The 19,227-nt window shown below is 40.2% G+C and overlaps 1 protein-coding gene across 9 annotated transcripts in view; it reads right to left on the bottom strand.

Moving 5' to 3' along the window:
- The window catches only part of WDR47 (WD repeat domain 47), a 56,837-nt gene extending 39,348 nt beyond the window's left edge, over positions 1–17,489 (bottom strand). For 2 of the 9 annotated variants that reach the window (XM_035017865.1, XM_035017868.1), the window contains exons 1-2: positions 17,198–17,489; positions 79–245 (exon numbers count right to left, since the gene is read on the bottom strand). In XM_035017865.1, the coding sequence (XP_034873756.1) occupies positions 79–236 (158 nt within the window). In that variant the 5' untranslated portion in view covers positions 237–245; positions 17,198–17,489. Of the gene's footprint in view, positions 1–78; positions 246–4,241; positions 4,346–17,197 lie in introns of those variants that run through there. The other 7 variants (XM_035017870.1, XM_035017872.1, XM_035017871.1 and 4 more) reach the window with 6 other exon arrangements.
- Positions 17,490–19,227: the final 1,738 nt, after the last annotated feature.

The following is a 19,227-nucleotide window of genomic DNA, read 5'->3' as shown; positions in this document are numbered from 1 at the left end:
TAATACACATATTACCTTATTAATACTTAACACTTCTTTGAAAGAGCTACAAACCTCATAATACTAATGAAATCATACCTCAGAAAAAGCATATCATCTGAAAATAGGCCATTTATGACTCCACTTTCCTTCTCAAGGGCCAACATACTAATGTGAAGCTTCTTTGAATTCAAGAAGTCTAAAATTAGCTTAATGATTTCAACCTCTTTTACATTCACTGTTTCTTCAGCCGTCATGTTGATAGCCTAAATATTAAACAGAACAAAAACAAAAATTAGTCCTACTGTTTTATTTCTAAGTGTTATTAACTGTCTGGAAACTACACATTAGAGATTTCATGGAAATATTTAGTACAGGTATTTTGAAGTGAAATTAATATTTATCAAAATCAGTCATTTTTTAAGGTGTAATAAAGGTTATAGCTATAATTTTTTTAAGTCATTATCTTTGAAAGATACACAGTGGAATAATACAGATTAAATGATACAAAGTCTGTGATTTGCTTCATAATAATACAAGAGGGGACTGGAAGGAGGTAAAGAGGAAACAAGAATAATCATGACTATTGAAGTGGGGTAATGGGTAAATAAAAGTTCATATATTTATATTTGCTACGGTTTGAACATTTGTGTCCTCCCAAAATTAAACTGTTGAAATCCTAATTTCCAAATTGATGTTATTAGGATGTGGAACATTTGGGAGGTGATTAGATCATGAGGGCTCTGCCTTGGTGGGATTAGTGTCCTTCAAGAGGCCCCAGAAAGCTAGCTCAACCCTTCCACCTTGTAAAGATGCAATGAGAAGACAGCAGTCTGCAACCAGAGAGAGAGAGAGACCTCATCAGAACCTGACCATGCTAACACTCTGATCTTAGATTTCCAGCTTCCAAAGCTGTGAGCAATAAATTTCTGCTATTTATAAGCCACCCGGTCTATGGTATTTTGTTCCAGCAACCAAAATGGACTGAGACAGTATTATTCTGTCTGTTCTTACACATTTTTAAAATTTGCCATAATAAAGAATATTTTAAAAAGTCACTAATAACCAAACCATGTTTAGCCAGGTTCTAAATACCTTGCTCTAGGTATACACTCATTCAATAAGCACTTACTGCTTTTTCTCTGTGATAGGCACTGTTCTATACTTAGGAGACACTGGCCTTGTCCTTAAGAAGCTTATAGTCTAGCAGCAACATGTAAAATGTTAAACCTTGTACTTTGGAGCCAAACAAAGTAAGGCTGGTTAAAAAGTGCAACTTTAAGTCATATTGGTACTATCAACCTAAACGTGAAACAAAGATATTTCAACTCTCTATAATCTCTTCTTTTACCTATAAGTGTGCAGTGATACAACTAAGCACATAGGTTATGAATTCATAAAGATTTAGAACTAGGAGGAATTCTGAAGATCATTTCACAGATGAGGCCACACAAGTTAAAGGGCCTAAGTTGTTGTACTTTTCAAATGTCAAGGCTCAGAGCAATACAAAAGACTACCATGCTAATGGGATTAGCTACAAAGACACATCATCGGATCAGATTGTAAGCATATCTTTCTCACAAGACCAACTAACTTTAATGAAGCTCACAGAAACAAACACATACATGTATGCAAACATGTTAATTTTTTTCCAATTTGTTTATTATTTTGTCAATCAACTTCTTCATAATGAGAAGTGTAAATGTCTAGCATACTAGAATGTTCCTATCAGATGAGTACATTTTCTCTCTTAGGTAGAGAAGGTGGTAGCGTAAACAAGGGACAGAACATGGGGAGATAATTATATGATTCAAATATTTAATGACATCAGACTAAGCTAATCTCCTACATCCATCCAACAATAAGGATATGCCTGCCTCGAGAAACAAATCACCAATCTCTCTCTCAACAGGGCAGCTACCCCAGTTCCGCATGCTTTGGGTTTCTCTTTGCTTTCTTCTGAGCTGACCATCCTCCTGTGCATAGACTTTGTTCAAAAGAGGATACACTAAAATTAATGATATTTCTACTCACTAAATTCTAATTACATTTCAGAACTGCCTCCCTGAGATTACTCCTAAAGCATGATGAGTGGTTTCAGAATTTCTCAAATTTTCATGTAATTTTACTATCAAAAGAATGGCTTTAACTAATTATCAGAAAAATAAATGCCCCCTCCATCTCTAAGTTCTTAGAGGGCACTTCACTTATATCACTATGTACCAACCATACAACCTAGTGCAGAGCCAAGATGCAATTTTCTAACGTTGTTCAATATACCCAATGATCCTGAACATTTTATAGGCCTCCATTTATTAAATATTCAGTCTAAATATGGAGTAACTTTGGAGTTACTATGAATCTATGGCAATAGTCCCACTTTAAATCATAACTACAAGTTTAATGCTGCCATCATTTCTGATTATTAAAGCCTAAGAGAAGAAATATTCTTACAAATACATATTTTACACTGACTTTACATTTAAATTTTGAATAGATACAGAAAATATATCCTAATTAACCTAGAATTGGTCAGGGATTTTAAAACACAAGCTTTAATTCTAGACTGTGAAATTCCTAGTAGAAAAATATAGTATTTTAAGGTGCCTGGGTGGCTCAGTCGTTAAGCGTCTGCCTTCCGGCTCAGGTCATGATCCCAGGTTCCTGGGTTCGAGCCCCGCATCTGGCTCCCTGCTCAGCGGGAAGCCTGCTTCTCCCTCTCCCACTCCCCCTGCTTGTGTTCCCTCTCTCGCTGTCTCTGTCAAATAAATAAATAAAATCTTTATTAAAAAAATAAAGTATTTTAACCACCCAACCCAGAATTTTAATTCTTGTAAAATTCACTGTTGTTAGATATAAAACAAAACAGAAATAAAGAGGCGCCAGGGTGGCTCAGTCAGGTAAGTGGCTGCCTTCAGCTCAGGTCATGATCTCAGAGTTCTGGGATCCTAGGATCCAGACCCATGTCAGCGGTGCACCACTTAGCAGGGAGTCTGCTGGTCCCTGTCCCTCTGCCCTTCCCCCACTCGTGCTCTCTCTCAAATAAAATCTTTAAAAAACAAACTAAAACAAACATAGGTATATGCTTGATGACTGTATCTTATTCTTTTCTAACCACCCTGTGTTACTGAAACATTTGTAGAGGCTCCCCAAATCCTAGCTATATAATTTAGAAATTAAGTACATTATAAATAGAAGTTTTAAAGATACATAACATATAAAAACAGAATTCATATACATCTTTAATCTCAAACTATTAATCCCCACAAAGCTAGCATTTTTCTCTAATTCAGAAGAGTAGAATTCAATAATAAATGCTTCATGGGACACCTGGGTGGCTCAGTTGGTTAAGCGTCTGCCGTCAGCTCAGGTCATGATCCCAGAGTCCTGGGATTGAGTCCCGCATCAGGGCTCCTTGCTCGGCAGGAAGCCTGCTTATCCCTCTGCCTGCCACTCCCCCTGCTTGTGCTCTCTCTCGCTCTCTGAGAAATAAATAAAAATCTAAAAAATAATAATAATAAATCTTCATCCCCCGTCCTCAGAGGAGATATAAAACAGAGTTAACTAGCTTAGAAACAACTAAAATTATCTTTTAAAATGAGATGCACGGTATGTTAAGTGTTCAACAAATGTTAGTTGAATTAACTTAAGATGCAAAAATTAATGAAGAAATGGGGCGCCTGGGTGGCTCAGTTGGTTAAGCAACTGCCTTCAGCTCAGGTCATGATCCTGGAGTCCCAGGATCGGGTCCCGCATCGGGCTCCCTGCTCAGCGGGGAGTCTGCTTCTCCCTCTGACCTTCCTCCTTCTCATGCTCTCTGTCTCTCATTCTCTCTGTCTCAAATAAATAAATAAAATCTTTAAAAAAAAAAAAATTAATGAAGAAATGTCTCTAAAAAGGTACAGAGTAAATTATTTTCTTTCCTACTATTCTAAAAGCCATTCAAAAGGATAGAGGGGTGCCTGGGTAGCTCGGTGGATTGAGCGTCCAACTCTTGGTTTTGGCTCAGGTCCTGATCTCATGGGATTCCCTGCTCAGTAGGGAGTCTGCTTCTCCCTCTCCCTCTGCCCCTCCCCCCCCCACTTGTGCTCACAAGCACACTCTCTCTCAAATAAATAAAATCTTAAAAAATAACAGAAAAAAAAAAGGAAAGAAAGAAAAAAGAAAAGGATAAAGCTCTAGCCCTTTATTTAGCCAAAGTCAGTTCTGACAATATCTTAGGTAGACATACCAGCCTATGGTACATGTGAACAATTACTCACCAGGCAGAATTTATGTAGGGCCAACAATAAACTGTATTCTACTGAAAACAGAAAACAAAACGAAAAAAAAAAACAGAAGGTTTCAGTATTTCCATAATAAATGACAATTTTACCTATTTAAAAAAAAAATCTCAAAAATATCTCTATGGATTTTCCTTTTAGAGATAAGGTTTTGCTTATATCTAGCTCTGGACTAGGTGAAATAAGGAAAGTTTTCTTTAATAATGAGTACATCTGGACACCAGTTGGAAGGTAGTTACAACATAGAAGAATATATTAAGGGGCAAGAAAATAAAATTATTTTTAGAAATCTAAGATTAAAGGTAAAATGTTAACAAGAAAAAAAATAATATTGACAGAAATATATATATTTTTTTAAGATTTTATTTATTTGACAGAGAGAGACACAGCGAGAGAGGGAACACAAGCAGGGGGAGTGGGAGAGGGAGAAGCAGGCTTCCCACGGAGCAGGGAGCCCAATGCGGGGCTCGATCCCAGGACCCTGGGATCATGACCTGAGCCGAAGGCAGACGCTTAACGACTGAGCCACCCAGGCACCCCAAAATATATTGACTTCTATATATATTTCTATACATGGATATGGAAAACGGTTCATGAAAAAAGATCAGTGGTAACTTTCTAATCAAATATAAATAGATATGATTTAAATATTCCTTTGCAATGAGAAACATTTGAAGTGTTCTTTACTCACTTAGAATACAGATTAGGAAGGAAGAAAAATGCACAAAGCTAAGAATGATTCACAGGTATGAGATTAAGGGAATCAAAGTACAGCCATTATAAATTTTATAGTCAAGAAAAGCGCTTAAGAAAGTCTCCATTAATCTCTAACTCCATCCCACACAATAAAAATGACTCTCTTTAATCTTCCAAGTATTACAGAGTGCCTAACAATGAATAACACTGCCTTACCATTCCTGTTTACAGGCAAAAATGCAGATAAGGAAATGAAGTACTATGAAGCCTTTTAATGTAATACCAAACTGGGACATAAGACTACTGCACCTTTTCCTTTAAAAAATGGAGAAATGAGGGTGCCTGGGTGGCAGTGGGTTGAGCATCTGCCTTTGGCTCAGGTCATGATCTCAGGGTCCTGGGATGGAGCCCTGGTAGGTTAGGCTTCCTGCTCAGCGGGGAGTTTGCTTTTCCCTCTCCCTCTGCTCCCCCCCCCCCACTCATGCTCTCTCTCTCTCAGATAAAAATCTTTTTAAAAAATGGAGAAATAAATTTGCTATCTTTTTAATAACATAGCATTCTAAAAATTTGTTAGTTAACTGTAAATGTCTGGCCTTTGGAATTATAAATGTGATGTTGCAAGTCACTTAATCTCTACAGGCTTCAATTTCTTCATACATAAAACAAGAGGGTTAATTTGGGTAATTTCTATGATTTAAGTTTTATAATTTGCTTTAAGTCACATTTCAATAACAGCAAGTATACGTAAATTCTTGGGAAAAAGTCTGGGATAATCAGAAATCTCTCATCTATAAGGTCAGTTTAATAAGAGGAAAGAAAATAGATTTGTTTTAAATCATATAAGCAAATAAAAGTCCTTCTAACTGCAAAGCTCTGTCATGTCTGCTAATTAGCTAAGGTTTGTGACATGGATGTAGCATGTGTCCCTTCTTACTGTTAACAGCTGTTCTCCATTCATCAATTATTCTAATTTACCTTCTGGAACTGTGAATAATTTTGGCCTGAAGAACAAATTATCTTTAAAGCAGGTACAGCTTAATATAGCTATAAAAAGAAAAGAATTCAATTAACATACACTAAATGTTGTGTATATGCATAAAATATCTTTTGGAAAAAAAAATTGACAAAAAATGATTGTCTCAAAGGAAAACTGGATAATTTAAAATAGGAATGGGAAGAAGACTTTCCAGGATATACCCTTTTGTACCTTTTGAATTTTGTACCATGTACAAATATTACCTATTCAAAAAATTTAAAAATAATAATATGAAACATAAGTAATTTCCCATTGCAAATTACTTGAAAATTCTAACTGCAAGTAACTGGAAGGAATTAGTAATATAATGAATATAATGTATTCATTATACACATAAAGAAGTAGTATTTGAGAATGATTTGTAATTTTTTTTGTAACACAAGACCTCTTCTCAGATCTGATTCAAATATTATTTCAATCTTTCTTTATGAGATTAAAGTAATTGGGTTCTTTCCATATTCAAACCCACAAAAATTTTAAAGGCACATTTAATTGCTGAAGAACTAAAAATTTACAAGATAAACGAAACTATTTTTGACTCAGACTATGTAATTAAGTCCTATAACCCAGGGGTGGCTGGGTGGCTCAGTTGGTTAAGCGTCTGACTTTGGTTCAGGTCATGATCTTAGGGTCCTGGAATGGAGCCCCATGTAGGGCTTCGTGCTCAGCAGAGAGTCTGCTTCTCCCTCTTCCTCTGTCCCTCCCCCTGCCCATGCTCCCTCTCTCTCTCAAATGAATATTAAAAAAAAAAAAGTCCCATAACCCAGAAAATGTAAGGGAAAAAAACTGTCAAATTTGGCACTAAAAATGTAAACTATAAACCTTCCATTTCTAATAGAAGTTGCCATAAACAAGTTAAAAGACACAGGAAAGGGGCGCCTTGCTGGCTCAGTCGGTTAAGCTCTTGGTTTCAGCTCAGGTCTTAGGCTAAGGTCATGGTCTCAGGGTTTTGGGATTGATTCCTCCCTGGCAGGCTCCTCACACAGTAGGGAGTCTGCTTGAGATTCTCTCTCTCCCTCTGCCCACCCCCACTCTCTCTCTCTCTCAAGTAAATAAATAAATCTTAAAAAAAAAAAAAAGACAAAGGACAAAATAGAAATAAACATAACACACATAAAGTTAAATGATTACCACTGAGAACATATAAATAGCATCTTCAAATCAATACCTCCCAAAATTCCAGTTGAACAATGAGCAAAGACTATAAAGAGACAATTCACAGAACTATAAAAGACCAATAAATTTATGAAAAGATGTTCAACGTCACTAGTGATATTAAAATAAGATACCAATTATGGCCTACTAGTTTTGCAAAAAAGACCTGATATCTAGTGCTGGCAAGAGCGTGAGTAATGCCCTTTCACATATTGTGTTAAGAATGTAAATTTGGGGGCACCTAGGTGGCTCAGTCGGTTAAGCATCTGCCCTCAGCTGGGGTCATGATCCCAGAGTCCTGAGATCAAGCCCCTGCTCAGCGGGGAATCTGCTTCTCCCTCTGCCCCTCACCCCCCTCGTACTCTCTGTCTCTCTATCAAATAAATGAAATCTTAAAAAAAAAAAAAAAGGATGTTAATTGGGACAAACTGAAAGAGAATCTGACAGCATGAAATTTTTATCTATGAAAATTTTAAATATTTATACTCTGACTTACCAATTCAATTCTACTTCTAGAAACCTATCCTTAAAAAGTACTTGCAAATATACACAAAGGTACATATACAATGATGTTCCTTGAAGATCTGCTTGTAATAGAGAAAAATTAGAAATGAACTGAGCTCTCATCAATAGAATTGTTAAATTATGGTAAATTCATTAACATAGAATACGAATGCATCCTCGCAATACAAAGGCACTTCACAGAACAATATAGCTATCAATAAATAACTGAATGGATAAATATAAATAGGTCCACTTAATTTTTTTAAAGGGAAGATATGATATGCGTGTCTAAATCAATAACAAAGAAAGGTCTAGTGGGATACATATCAAACTGTTAAGAATGGTTACCTCTGAAGATAAGGAATTGGATGCAGGGCATAAAACTAGGAAGAGAAAGGGGCTGAAGGGAGACTGTTTTATTGTTTATCATTTGTATTATCAGAAATGGTTTACATGGGGCGCCTGGGTGGCTCAGTCGTTGGGCGTCTGCCTTCGGCTCAGGTCATGATCCCGGGGTCCTGGGATCGAGCCCCGCATCGGGCTCCCCGCTCAGTGGGAAGCATGCTTCTCCCTCTCCCACTCTCCCTGCTTGTGTTCCCTCTCTCGCTGTGTCTCTTTCTGTCAAATAAATAAAATCTTAAAAAAAAAAAAAATGGTTTACAAACATTCACATATTACCTGTATGTTTACACACATATTTCTTGTATGAATACAATTTTTTAATTTTAAAAAGAAAAAAACTATGAAAAATTACAGGATTAGATCTGAAAGGTTCTCTTCTATATCAACGTACCAACTAGATAGAATCCCAAAGATAAGATTAACTGCTATGTTTACAATGCAAAAACTATTGGGTACTATTCTAAGATCTTTACTCATATTGTTTAAGTGATCCTTATAGCAATCTTATGAGATAGGCAGTTTCATTCCTATTTTACAGATGAAGACACTTGGTTTTGTAAGTTTAAGAAATTAACCCAGTATCTGGGGCGCCCGCTGGCTGAGTCAAAAGAGCATGCAACCCTTGATCTCAGGGTTGTGAGTTCAAGCCCCACATCTACACTGGGTGTAGAGATTAAATAAATAAACTAAAAAAATTAACCCAATATTTACATTAAGACTAAACATGTATTTCACAAGCAGCTAAATACTTCAGAAGTGTGTCAGGACATACATCCTGGTATCAACATCCATGTTGACACCCATCAGGAAATCTTTAAAAAGTACCAGAGGGTGGGACGCCTGGGTGGCTCAGTTGCTTAAGCATCTGCCTTTGGCTCAGGTCATGATCCCCCAGATCATGATCCCAGAGGGATCGAAGCCTGTTTCTCCCTCTGCCTGCCTCTCCCCCTGGCTTGTGCTCTCTCTCTCTCTCTCTCTCTGACAAATAAATAAATAAAATCTGTAAAAAAAAAAAAAAAAAAAAAAAAAATTTTTTTAAATAAATAAAAAGTACCGGAGGGCACCTATTTAACAGGGCAGCAAACAAAGGGGAGACAATTTATATAGAGAATCTTGAGCAGGTTCCATACCCAGCAGGGCTTGATCTCACAACCCTGAGATCATGACCTGAGCCAAAACCATGAGTTGGATGCTTAACCGACTGAACCACCCAGGCGCCCCTAAGGCAATAAGAATTTCAGAATGAAAAACAAAATGTGTAGAGAATTTTTATTCTTAAATAATATACTTATAGCTCACTTGCTTAAAACGTGGTTCAGCAGATCTCTTTAAGACCTATCAGACCTTTGCTGTGTTCTCTGGTCTCACACTGAACAGCTTCCAGTCAGACAACTGACTGTGTCACTGATCTCAAGAGAAACCTGGCAGGTAAGTATGGACAGACCAAAACAAGTCCATTCTTTAAAACAATTCAAAATGGGAATCCCACTTACTAGTGAGCAACCGTGCCACCACTTGTCATACAATTATTTGACATTAGGCAGAGCTAAGAACTCCAGGTCTCCTGACTTGTAGTCAAAAGCTTTAGGTGTTAATCATACAAAGAATTAAAGGATTTTTTTTTTAAAGGAAAGGAAGTTCTGTCAAATGCTACAATGTGGATGAATTGTTTGTTTATTTATTTATTTGAGAGGGGGGGGCAGGGCGGGAGGTAGGGAGAAGTAGGCTCCCCGACCAGCAGGGAGCCAGATGTGGGGCTCAATCCCAGGATCATGACCTGAGCTGAAGGCAGACGCTTAACTGACTGAGCCACCTAGGCGCCCAGAATCAAAGGATTTTTAAAATATTTTTATTCCTTAAATCATCACAGCAGCTCATGATGAAAATTCAAATGTATATTAAGCAGAGTTTCAACCCATACGTATGTAAATAAGAAATGTAGAAAGTCTATAATCTTAATATTTGTAATAAAAATTAATTCTAAACTCTAAGCACAAATTAATGCTATATCAACTAAGGTCAAAGTAAAATACTCATAATTTCATACAGTATTCCTTATTTATTTTTGCATGTGTTTTACTTTATGGTAAAAAAGATGTTTTATCTAAGAACACAATTTCACCTTTTATTATATAATGAGACGTACAGTATAGTTTTCTATCACACCTAAAACCAAGGTAAAAAAAAAAAAGTATGCTTTGTAAAATAGATTAAAAATGTCCTTCATGTTCTTGTTTTATTCCCACACATACTTTATTATTTTCAAAGGGAAAAAGCAGAACTTAAGGTATTTGCATATATTTCAAAAATTGAACTATATAAAAAATGGCTTTAGGGGCGCCTGGGTGGCTCAGTCGTTAAGCGTCTGCCTCCGGCTCAGGTCATGATCCCAGGGTCCTGGGATCGAGCCCTGCATCGGGCTCACTGCTCCACGGGAGGCCTGCTTCTCCCTCTCCCACTCCCCCTGCTTGTGTTCCCTCTCTCGCTGTGACTCCGTCAAATAAATAAATAAAATCTTTAAAAATTAAAAAAATTAAAAAAATTTTAAAAAATGGCTTTAAGTCAGTAGGTCAACATTCAGAAACATATAAGGAAATGTACCAAACCAAGAGTCACAAAAACTTGAAAATGTACCAAAAAAGCCAAAATTATACAAGCATTAACTACTGAATTAAGTGCAATAGAATATATACTATATAATTACCTATTAAAGTTTTCTATCCTTAGCTTTCCCCTTAGCTTTTATATATTTATCACATATTTCTTGTATGAATTGGAAGGTACATTAGTCCACTCTCCTATTTAGTACAGAATATCCAAATACCTCTAACAGATGGATCTGCCAACCTATTCATAAATGCCCCTTAATGACAGAAAAAATATTATACGCCCCCCACACAAGGCACCTGTGAAAGGCAGTCTCTAAATGGTCCACCAATAAGCCTACTAGTGTTTACAACCTTTTGTACTCACTGGCCCTTGAATATGGGCTGGATTTAGTGACTCACTTCTACACAAAAACATAGTAAAAGTGTTGAGATGTCACTCAACATGAGTCCTGAGTGTAGGCATGTGCCCTTTCTCTCAGAGTGCTCACTCTGGGCGAAGCCAGCTGCCATGTCATGAAGCAACCTTGTGGAAAGATCCAAGTGGCAAAGAACCACTCAACTGCCAGCAAGAAATGAAAGCCCTCAGTCCAACAGCCCACAGGAACAGAGGCCCAAGTCATTGAGTCTGGATGGAGATCATCCCTGATTTGTATCTTCAGATGAGATACTTGCTGCATCTTGACTGCAACCTTAAGAGAGACCTTAAATCAGAGGCACTCAGCAGGGCTGTGCCCAGATTCCTGTCCCTCAGAAACAGTGAGATAAATATTTGTTGTTTAAGCCACTATGTTTTGGAAAAGGTAATTTATTACACAGCAATAGGTAATACAGGACTCCTATAATTTTTTCACGAGGAGAAAAATTTTGCTTGTCTTTTTTTTTTTTTTTTAAGTGGGGAGGGGCAGGGGGAGAAAGAGAATCTTAAGAAGGCTCCATGCCCAGTATAGAGCCTGATGCAGGGCTAGATTTCACAACCCAGAGATCATGACCTGAGCTGAAATAAGAGTTGGATGCTTAACCCATTGAGCTACCCAGGCACCCCAAAACTTTGCTTTCCTAATACTGAATTGAAATCTACTTTCTTGTGATTTTTATCTAGTTATGTCTTCAGAGTCAGCATGAAACAAGTTTGTTTAAAACTTTCACACATTTGACTCTGACAATAATCATGTTTATATTCTTATTTGCTTCACCCATTCTTCACACAACTTACAGATCCCCTACTATTCTAGTCCTTCTCCTCTGAACTTGTGTTCATCTCCCTCTTTAAACATCCAAAATAGAATACTCCAGGTATGGTCAGGTCCAGTAACTGTATATACTGAAATTAACACTTCCCATGATGTGGGCACTATACAATAAACACACCCAAAAACCTAAAGTTGCTTTACATCATCATCTATTCGTCAGATACTGTTTTTGCACTTCCCAGAATTTCATTTCTAAAGTTTCTCTTAAAGTTGGAAAGAAAACCAACCCAACTCAATTTCCAGGCTTTCAAAATAACATTAAAAAAAAAAGGCTAAACTAAAAATGGACATTAGGGCTCCAATTTTAGTTTAGTTCTATTAAGTTTTCTCAAATAGTATTCCATTTTCTTTTTCAATACATCAACAAAAATCACAAAACATGATACTTAGCCATAGAAATCTGTTCATTTCATAGAATTCATTATTTGAATCAAATGTATCAAGTAGTATAAAATGTTTATATCCTTTTTCATGTAGAACTTTCTCTATAAAATAGGGTGTTGATTTGTAAAACAAGATAAAGGTCCAGGCAGAATGGCAAGCATGTGAATAGTGCTTAATAAATATAAACTTCTTCCCTTCAGAGTTCATACCCATGGTAAAAGCAGTATGTCAAAAGGGCTGCTAATAACATGCTAAGGGAGAGCTACCGTGCTGTGGATAAAATAAACAAATTTACTTTGGAAAAAGTTTAAATATACTGTTTTAAAATATTCTAGGTATAATCTTAAAATATTGGGAAGCTTGATTAAATCAATTATGTTGAGGATGCCACATGAAGAGACTCCTACTTGTAGTAATGCTTGTTTCAAGTATTTGTTTAAAAATATTTGAGTAGGGTGCCTGGGTGGCTCAGTTGGTTAAGCGACTGCCTTCGGCTCCGGTCATGATCCTGGAGTCCCTGGATCGAGTCCCGCATCGGGCTCCCTGCTCAGCGGGGAGTCTGCTTCTCCCTCTGACCCTCCCCCCTTTCATGTGCTCTCTCTCATTCTCTCTCTCAAATAAATAAAATCTTTAAAAATAAATAAATAAATAAATAAAAATAAAAATATTTGAGTATTAGGGCACGTTGGTGGTTCAGTTGGTTAAGCGTCCAACTCTTGATTTCAGCTCAGGTCATGATCTCAGGATTGTGAGACAGAGGCTGGCGCCCAGCGTGGAGACTGCTTAAGATTCTTTCTCTACCTTTCCTGCTGCCCTCCCCCCCAAATAAAAATTTAAAAATATATATTTGAGTATCTACTCTGTGCTAGCACCATGCTGCATCCCAGAGATACAATGGCTGAGTTACTATGGTGAACAAAAAGATGAAACACAAAAGAAAGGTTTTTAAGGGAGTGTGTGGCATTTTGTAAGGACAGCTTTTCACCCAAATAGAAACAAACTCAAAACAAAAAGGAAGAAAAATCAGTTGAAATATATAAGCTTTGGCTATTCACTGTAAAGGTCTCAGTATTACATGGGAAAAAAAGTATCCTTAGGCATGGGCCAGCACTGCATTTGGAGTCTGAAGACCTGGATTCAAGTCTTCTATATAAAGGTAATATGCATAAAATATAAAGAACACCATAAAAGAATTACAAATAAAATGCCATGGAAGTTCAGAGGAGTAATGGGGTTTCCTGCTAAGAATGAGTTTGAGGGATTTTTAATATCCTAATATGCAGAGGGGCGCCTGGGTGGCTCAGACGGTTAAGTGTCTGCCTTCGGCTCAGGTCATGATCCCAGGGTCCTGGGATCGAGTCCCGCATCGGGCTCCCTGCTAGGCGGGGAGCCTGCTTCTCTCCCTCTGCCTCTGCCTCTCTCTCTGACTTTCATGAATAAATAAATAAATAAGATTTAAAAAAAAAAAATCCTAATATGCAGAAACAGTAAAGGAAAAGGTACTAACATTTATTGTGCATTTACTATGCCAGGCCCTTTAATACTCCTATACAGTATTTACAAAATTCCTACAACTCTTTAATTTCATTTCACAGATGATTACACTAATGTTCAGAGATGCTAGGTACTCGTCTAAGGTCACACACCAAAAAGTGCAGAAGCAAGAAAGGTATGACGGGGTTGATAAGACTAAAACCCTTGAACTTTCCACTATAACATTCTGACATTTACAGGGGGAAAAACAAGAGGGGATAATCAGGATAATGAGTCTAATGTCAAAGTTTTAGAAATTGGAATTCAACTTATTTCCTGTGGGAGAGGGAGAAGCAGGCTTCCCGCGGAGCAGGGAGCCCGATGCGGGGTTCGGTCCCAGGACACCGGGATCATGACCCGAGCCGAAGGCAGACGCCTAACGACTGAGCCACCCAGGCGCCCCGGCAATGCTTCTTAAATTTTTCTCTATAAGGGCAGAAAAAACTGAACATGTCCCCAGGAGTCCTTAAGCATGAAATTTCTTTGAAGTCTTTGAATTTTACCTTAGAAATTAGTGTGATTACATTCTCCATGTCATCGTTTGGTGCTCTAATATAAAAACAGTATTTTTTATCCAAGTTTTCAAGTGAAATTGATAACCACTCCTTAAGTGAGTGCCATGTTATGTGACCACAGATTTATCTCTTGGCACACTGCAGCTTATCTCTAACAGTACAAATACTATTTGAAAAGCATAGATAAAAGGGGATAACTATTTGAATTTTCAAGAAGCAATAATCCACACTGATTTTTTTTTTTAAGATTTTATTTATTTATTTGACAGAGAAAGAGAGAGCACAAGGAGGGGGAGAGGCAGAGGTTGAGAAGCAGACTCCCCGCTGAGCAGGGAGCGGGATGGGATGGGATGGGATGGGATGGGATGCGGGCTCGATTCCAGGACCCTGAGGTCATGACCTGAGCAGAAAGAAGGCAGCCGCTTAACTGATTGAGCCACCCAGGCACCCCCACACTGAGGATTTTTTTTTTTTTAAGATTTTATTTATTTATTTGAGAAAGAAAGAATGAGACAAAGAGAGCATGAGAGGGGGGAGGGTCAGAGGGAGAAGCAGACTCCCCGCCGAGCAGGGAGCCCGATACGGGACTCGAATCCGGGACTCCAGGATCATGACCGGAGCCAAAGGCAGTCGCTTAACCAACTGAGCCACCCAGGCGCCCTGAGGATTTCTTAATACCAAATGAAACTCAAGTCGGAGTATCCATAGCCTTATTTTCTAAATTTGAGAACATCTTACCGAAAGCAGGAAAGCAATTCTTGCACACATATGGAAGGAAACACCCTATTTTCATGTCAGCACGGTAATAAAGAACTTCCATCATTAGGATGCACCTTAATAGTTCCTGTGAGCCCTGTAAGGCCATTCTAAGAAATAAGGTCCTGGACCTCAAAATGCTAAGGAGATCATGCAGAGGATTTTAATTATCCTTGCCAATGCTCCACTCTATTAAAAGGTAATCAACAGATGCCTTAAATTTTTTCCAAAGTGCTTTCACATAGATTATTTTGTTCAACTTAAGAGCCCATTCCAGACTAAAATAATAGTAGGTATTATTACCATTTTACAGATTAGATATTAGACTCAACAGTAGGATAAGTAGTAATCAATAGCAAAATATATTGTAATCAATAGCAAAATGAAACTTAAATCCAGGCAATCTGATTTCCAGCTTACTGATCTACTAAGGAAAACTGCATCTTTTCATACTTATTTTGAAGTGTTTCTCAAACTGCAGTGTGTGTATATATATATCAACCATTATCACATGCTGTCCAGTAACTGATAAACTCAAATTCACAAACAGAAAGAGGCTGAACACAATTGTGTAACTATCCTAAGTTAGGATAACACCCCTGTTCTCTTATGATATATTCCTAATACTGTCTTTAAAAGAGAGAGAAAAGAATTGGGAAGTAGGAGTGAGAGATAAACATGTTAAAATCCCTTCACAAAAAATTACATACTTATAATATCAAGTTCGAGTCTTGGTTTTTTTTTTTACCTGACAATATACAGTTAATGGTTTAACTGCTTGTCGCTTCCCTCACTGTATAATAATTTTTCTTTCCTGTGTGGAAGCAATCTACTCCCTAAAACCTAAGGTAAAATTGTTCATTAAATCTTCCTCCTAAATGAGACCTCTAGAATATGCCATATAAAGGAAAATGGGTTCTTAGGCGTTTCTCCTTGCTAGTAAAAATTCAATGTAACCCATGCCAATACTGGAGACAAAAATAAAATAAAACAAAATTCTGCATGGATTTACTGTGAAAAAAAAGATTTGTAGCATATTTAAAGCCTACATGTTAATTTCTGTGCCATTAACTTCTTGATGCATTCTGTGACGTCTACAACAAAGGGAGGGAAATAAGTGTTAGATCACAACCTATGAATCTGGGTGGAACAAAGACCTCTCCTTTCATTATGCAGAGAACCAAGTTGCCAAAAACGCTCCGCTCAGACACCATGCGTGGTTACTGACTGCACGTCTGGGTATAGAGAAGAAAAAAAATCAAATGCTGGTCAAATGCTGCCCCTGCCTACTCCTGCCCTCGCTCCTTCTGCCCAAGGCCATGCCCCAGAGCTTGAGCCCCAATCTCTTTCTCCCCAATACACCGGACCGGCTGAACCCTGTGAGTTCTACAGCCTCCCGCGTCTTCTACGCAGGCGCTCCCCCGCCCCAGCAAAGCCCGGTTCCAAACCCAGTCGCTACCCCTCTCCCCGCCCCCGCCCAGACCCCCAAAGGCTGCTCCCACAGACCACTGACGTAAGATAAGGCCAAAGCCGGCCCCGCGGAGCTGCCCCACGCCGCGGCTCGGCCCCCAGCCCCGAAGCTTCCTCCCCTCCTCCCGGCCAAGGCGCGCCCAGACAGGGACGCGAGCTCGCTCCTCAGTTCTCGCACGGGCTCGGCAGCGGGGCGAGGAAGGAAGAATCCGCGCGGCCAGCCCCCCACCCGCCCCTCAGCAGCAGCGAGGTGGACACCAACCCTGTGCTCGCTCCCCGCTTGGGGGCCGACAAGCGCCAGGGCGAGGGGCGTCGCTCTGCCCCAGAGCCCGGCTGGCAGACAGGGGAAGGTGTGGTTCAGGAGCGGCGGCCTCCGAACAGGGGCGCGCAGGCAGTTCCCAGGTCCTCATCCGGCCGCGCCGGGGCCTCACCCACGACCCCGGTCCCCACCCGGGCGGCACCGAAGCCTGCCCGAGACCCTTCTCCCGGGCCGTAAGCGCCGCCCGAGGGGCCAAGGGCTGCCTGGATCGGAGCCCCGTCAGGTGGTGACAGGTGGCGACCGGTGACCATGGCAACCCGAGGTGCGGCGCGGCCGACCCCACCTCCGCCTCCCGGAGTCACTCACCTGAAGGTTCCGGGACGAGTCCAGGGAAGCGGCTGAGGAGAAAGCGGCTGAGAGGCCGGCGGACGGGGCCCCGACACGGCCGGCTCCGGGCTGGTGCTGGAGCGCTAGGGCGGAGTTCTGTGTCTGTGCTTGGCGTCGGTCCTCCCCCCTGCCGCCCGCGCGTCAATCCATCAGACAGTCAGTCCGTCCTTCCCCGCGCCTACCCCGCCCGGAGGACCGCTCGGCTCAGCCTGGCCGACTGCGGTTGTCAAGCGGTGCTGGAGCCGAGCTCCGGCCGCGAGCCGCAGCCAATCACTGCGCTTCTCCGAGGCGCCTCAGGACCCCGCCGAGGGGCGACCAGGCAGGTGCCTGAGCCAAAGGGAGAGTCGGCTGGGCGGGCCCAAGCTTGGAGAGGTGGGGACCCGCCTAGATGGACGGGCTCCCGGCCTGCCCTCCAGGGACCGGTTGGACTCGGAGGAAAAGCCGGCCTGGCGATTGGGTAAGGGACCAGCAGCCGGGACGCAACCCGTCGCTGGCCGGTGACCCTGCGTCCCGAAATAGCGCAGAGGGGGCCTCGGAATCGAGAAGTCGTCTGCGCGTTAGAATCGACTCAATATTCCTCCCCGACAATTTATCAGTAAAGGCTAATGAAATAAATCTGGCCTCCTCCCCGTCTCTCTCTGCTTCTGCAGGCCCCCCTTCCTCCCTGAAAACTCCAGCAGCTTATTTGCCCCATTCTTGATTTCTCCTTTTGTGATGCTGATATGCCTCCGAGCATTTTCCAGTTACTTAACACTTAACGGGTTCACAGGTTTGTTTTTTTACTACCCTTTTTAGTTGTAAGCTCCTTGACAACAGAATCTCATTTTCCCACCCCACCCGTGCAGTAGTAGTCCGCAAATAAACGTAATGCTTCACCGAGCTGAACTGAGCGTTCAGTGAGTATGACCATGTATTAGAGCTAAGAATCAAGAGATACAAACCTGTAAGAGCCTCGTCCTCATAAAGGCCAAATGCCAAGAGTGACCTGGGCCTCCCAACTGGGGGAAAGGACGTCAAAGAGAGTGGTAATAATAAACATCAAAAACATTTCCGAACAGGCAGAATGTAATCCGATTCAGGATAAAAGAAGCGATAGTGTGAGGGGAAGGTTCTAAGAAAAATATTTACAAATTCAGGGAAAACAGTTTATGCAAAACTTCTATTGTGTAGTCCTGATTAACTCCTGGAAGAAAGTCTTCATTAAGAACTATCTCAGTGGGCGCCTGGGTGGCTCAGTCGGTTAAGCGACTGCCTTCGGCTCAGGTCATGATCCTGGAGTCCCTGGATCGAGTCCCGCATCGGGCTCCCTGCTCGGCGGGGAGTCTGCTTCTCCCTCTGACCCTCCCCCCTCTCATGTGCTCTCTCTCTCATTCTCTCTCTCTCAAATAAATAAATAAAATCTTAAAAAAAAAAAAGAACTCTCTCAGTGATAAGTGACAGGCAAATAAATATAAACACAATGTCATCCAGGGTCCTGATATTTAAAAAAAAAAGACAAATTTTACAGAATGTTTAAATTGAAAAAGTGGGCAGATATATCCAGGAAATGCCAATATAGTCTTTGCCAGTTCATCTGAGAATCTGCTTCTTGATCTTGATTCTCAAACAATACCAGTTGCAAGAACCAAGCATTATTTATTTAAATTTTCAACTAGATCTACAAAGAGTTGTCCATCAGAGATAACCTGACAAACATTTGACCACCTATTAAGGGCAGAGCGCTACACAAAAGGAAGAACCTGATCTGGTACTAGATTTGTTTGGGCGTTCATTAAGCATAAAATGAAGTGCTTTGCCTATGTTCTCACTTAAGCCTCAAAATCTCCCTTAAAATGCCTGTTAACTATTCCCATCTTAGAGATTAAGGAAAATAATTTGCCCAAGGTCAAACAGCTGATCTGTAGGGGAGCCAAGATTTTAACCATTATGATTCTTAAACCCTCCTTTTTGCACTCTGCCTCAGTGTCTCAACTGGAAATTTTAGCTTGAAAAAAGTGGACCTTATTCTG

Source organism: Mirounga leonina, unplaced genomic scaffold (assembly GCF_011800145.1).
Source record: "Mirounga leonina isolate KUSES-001 unplaced genomic scaffold, KU_Mleo_1.0 Mir_173, whole genome shotgun sequence".
NCBI lineage: Eukaryota > Metazoa > Chordata > Mammalia > Carnivora > Phocidae > Mirounga > Mirounga leonina.
Note: the sequence above shows the minus strand (reverse complement) of the source record. Positions and strands in the feature narration are given on the sequence as shown.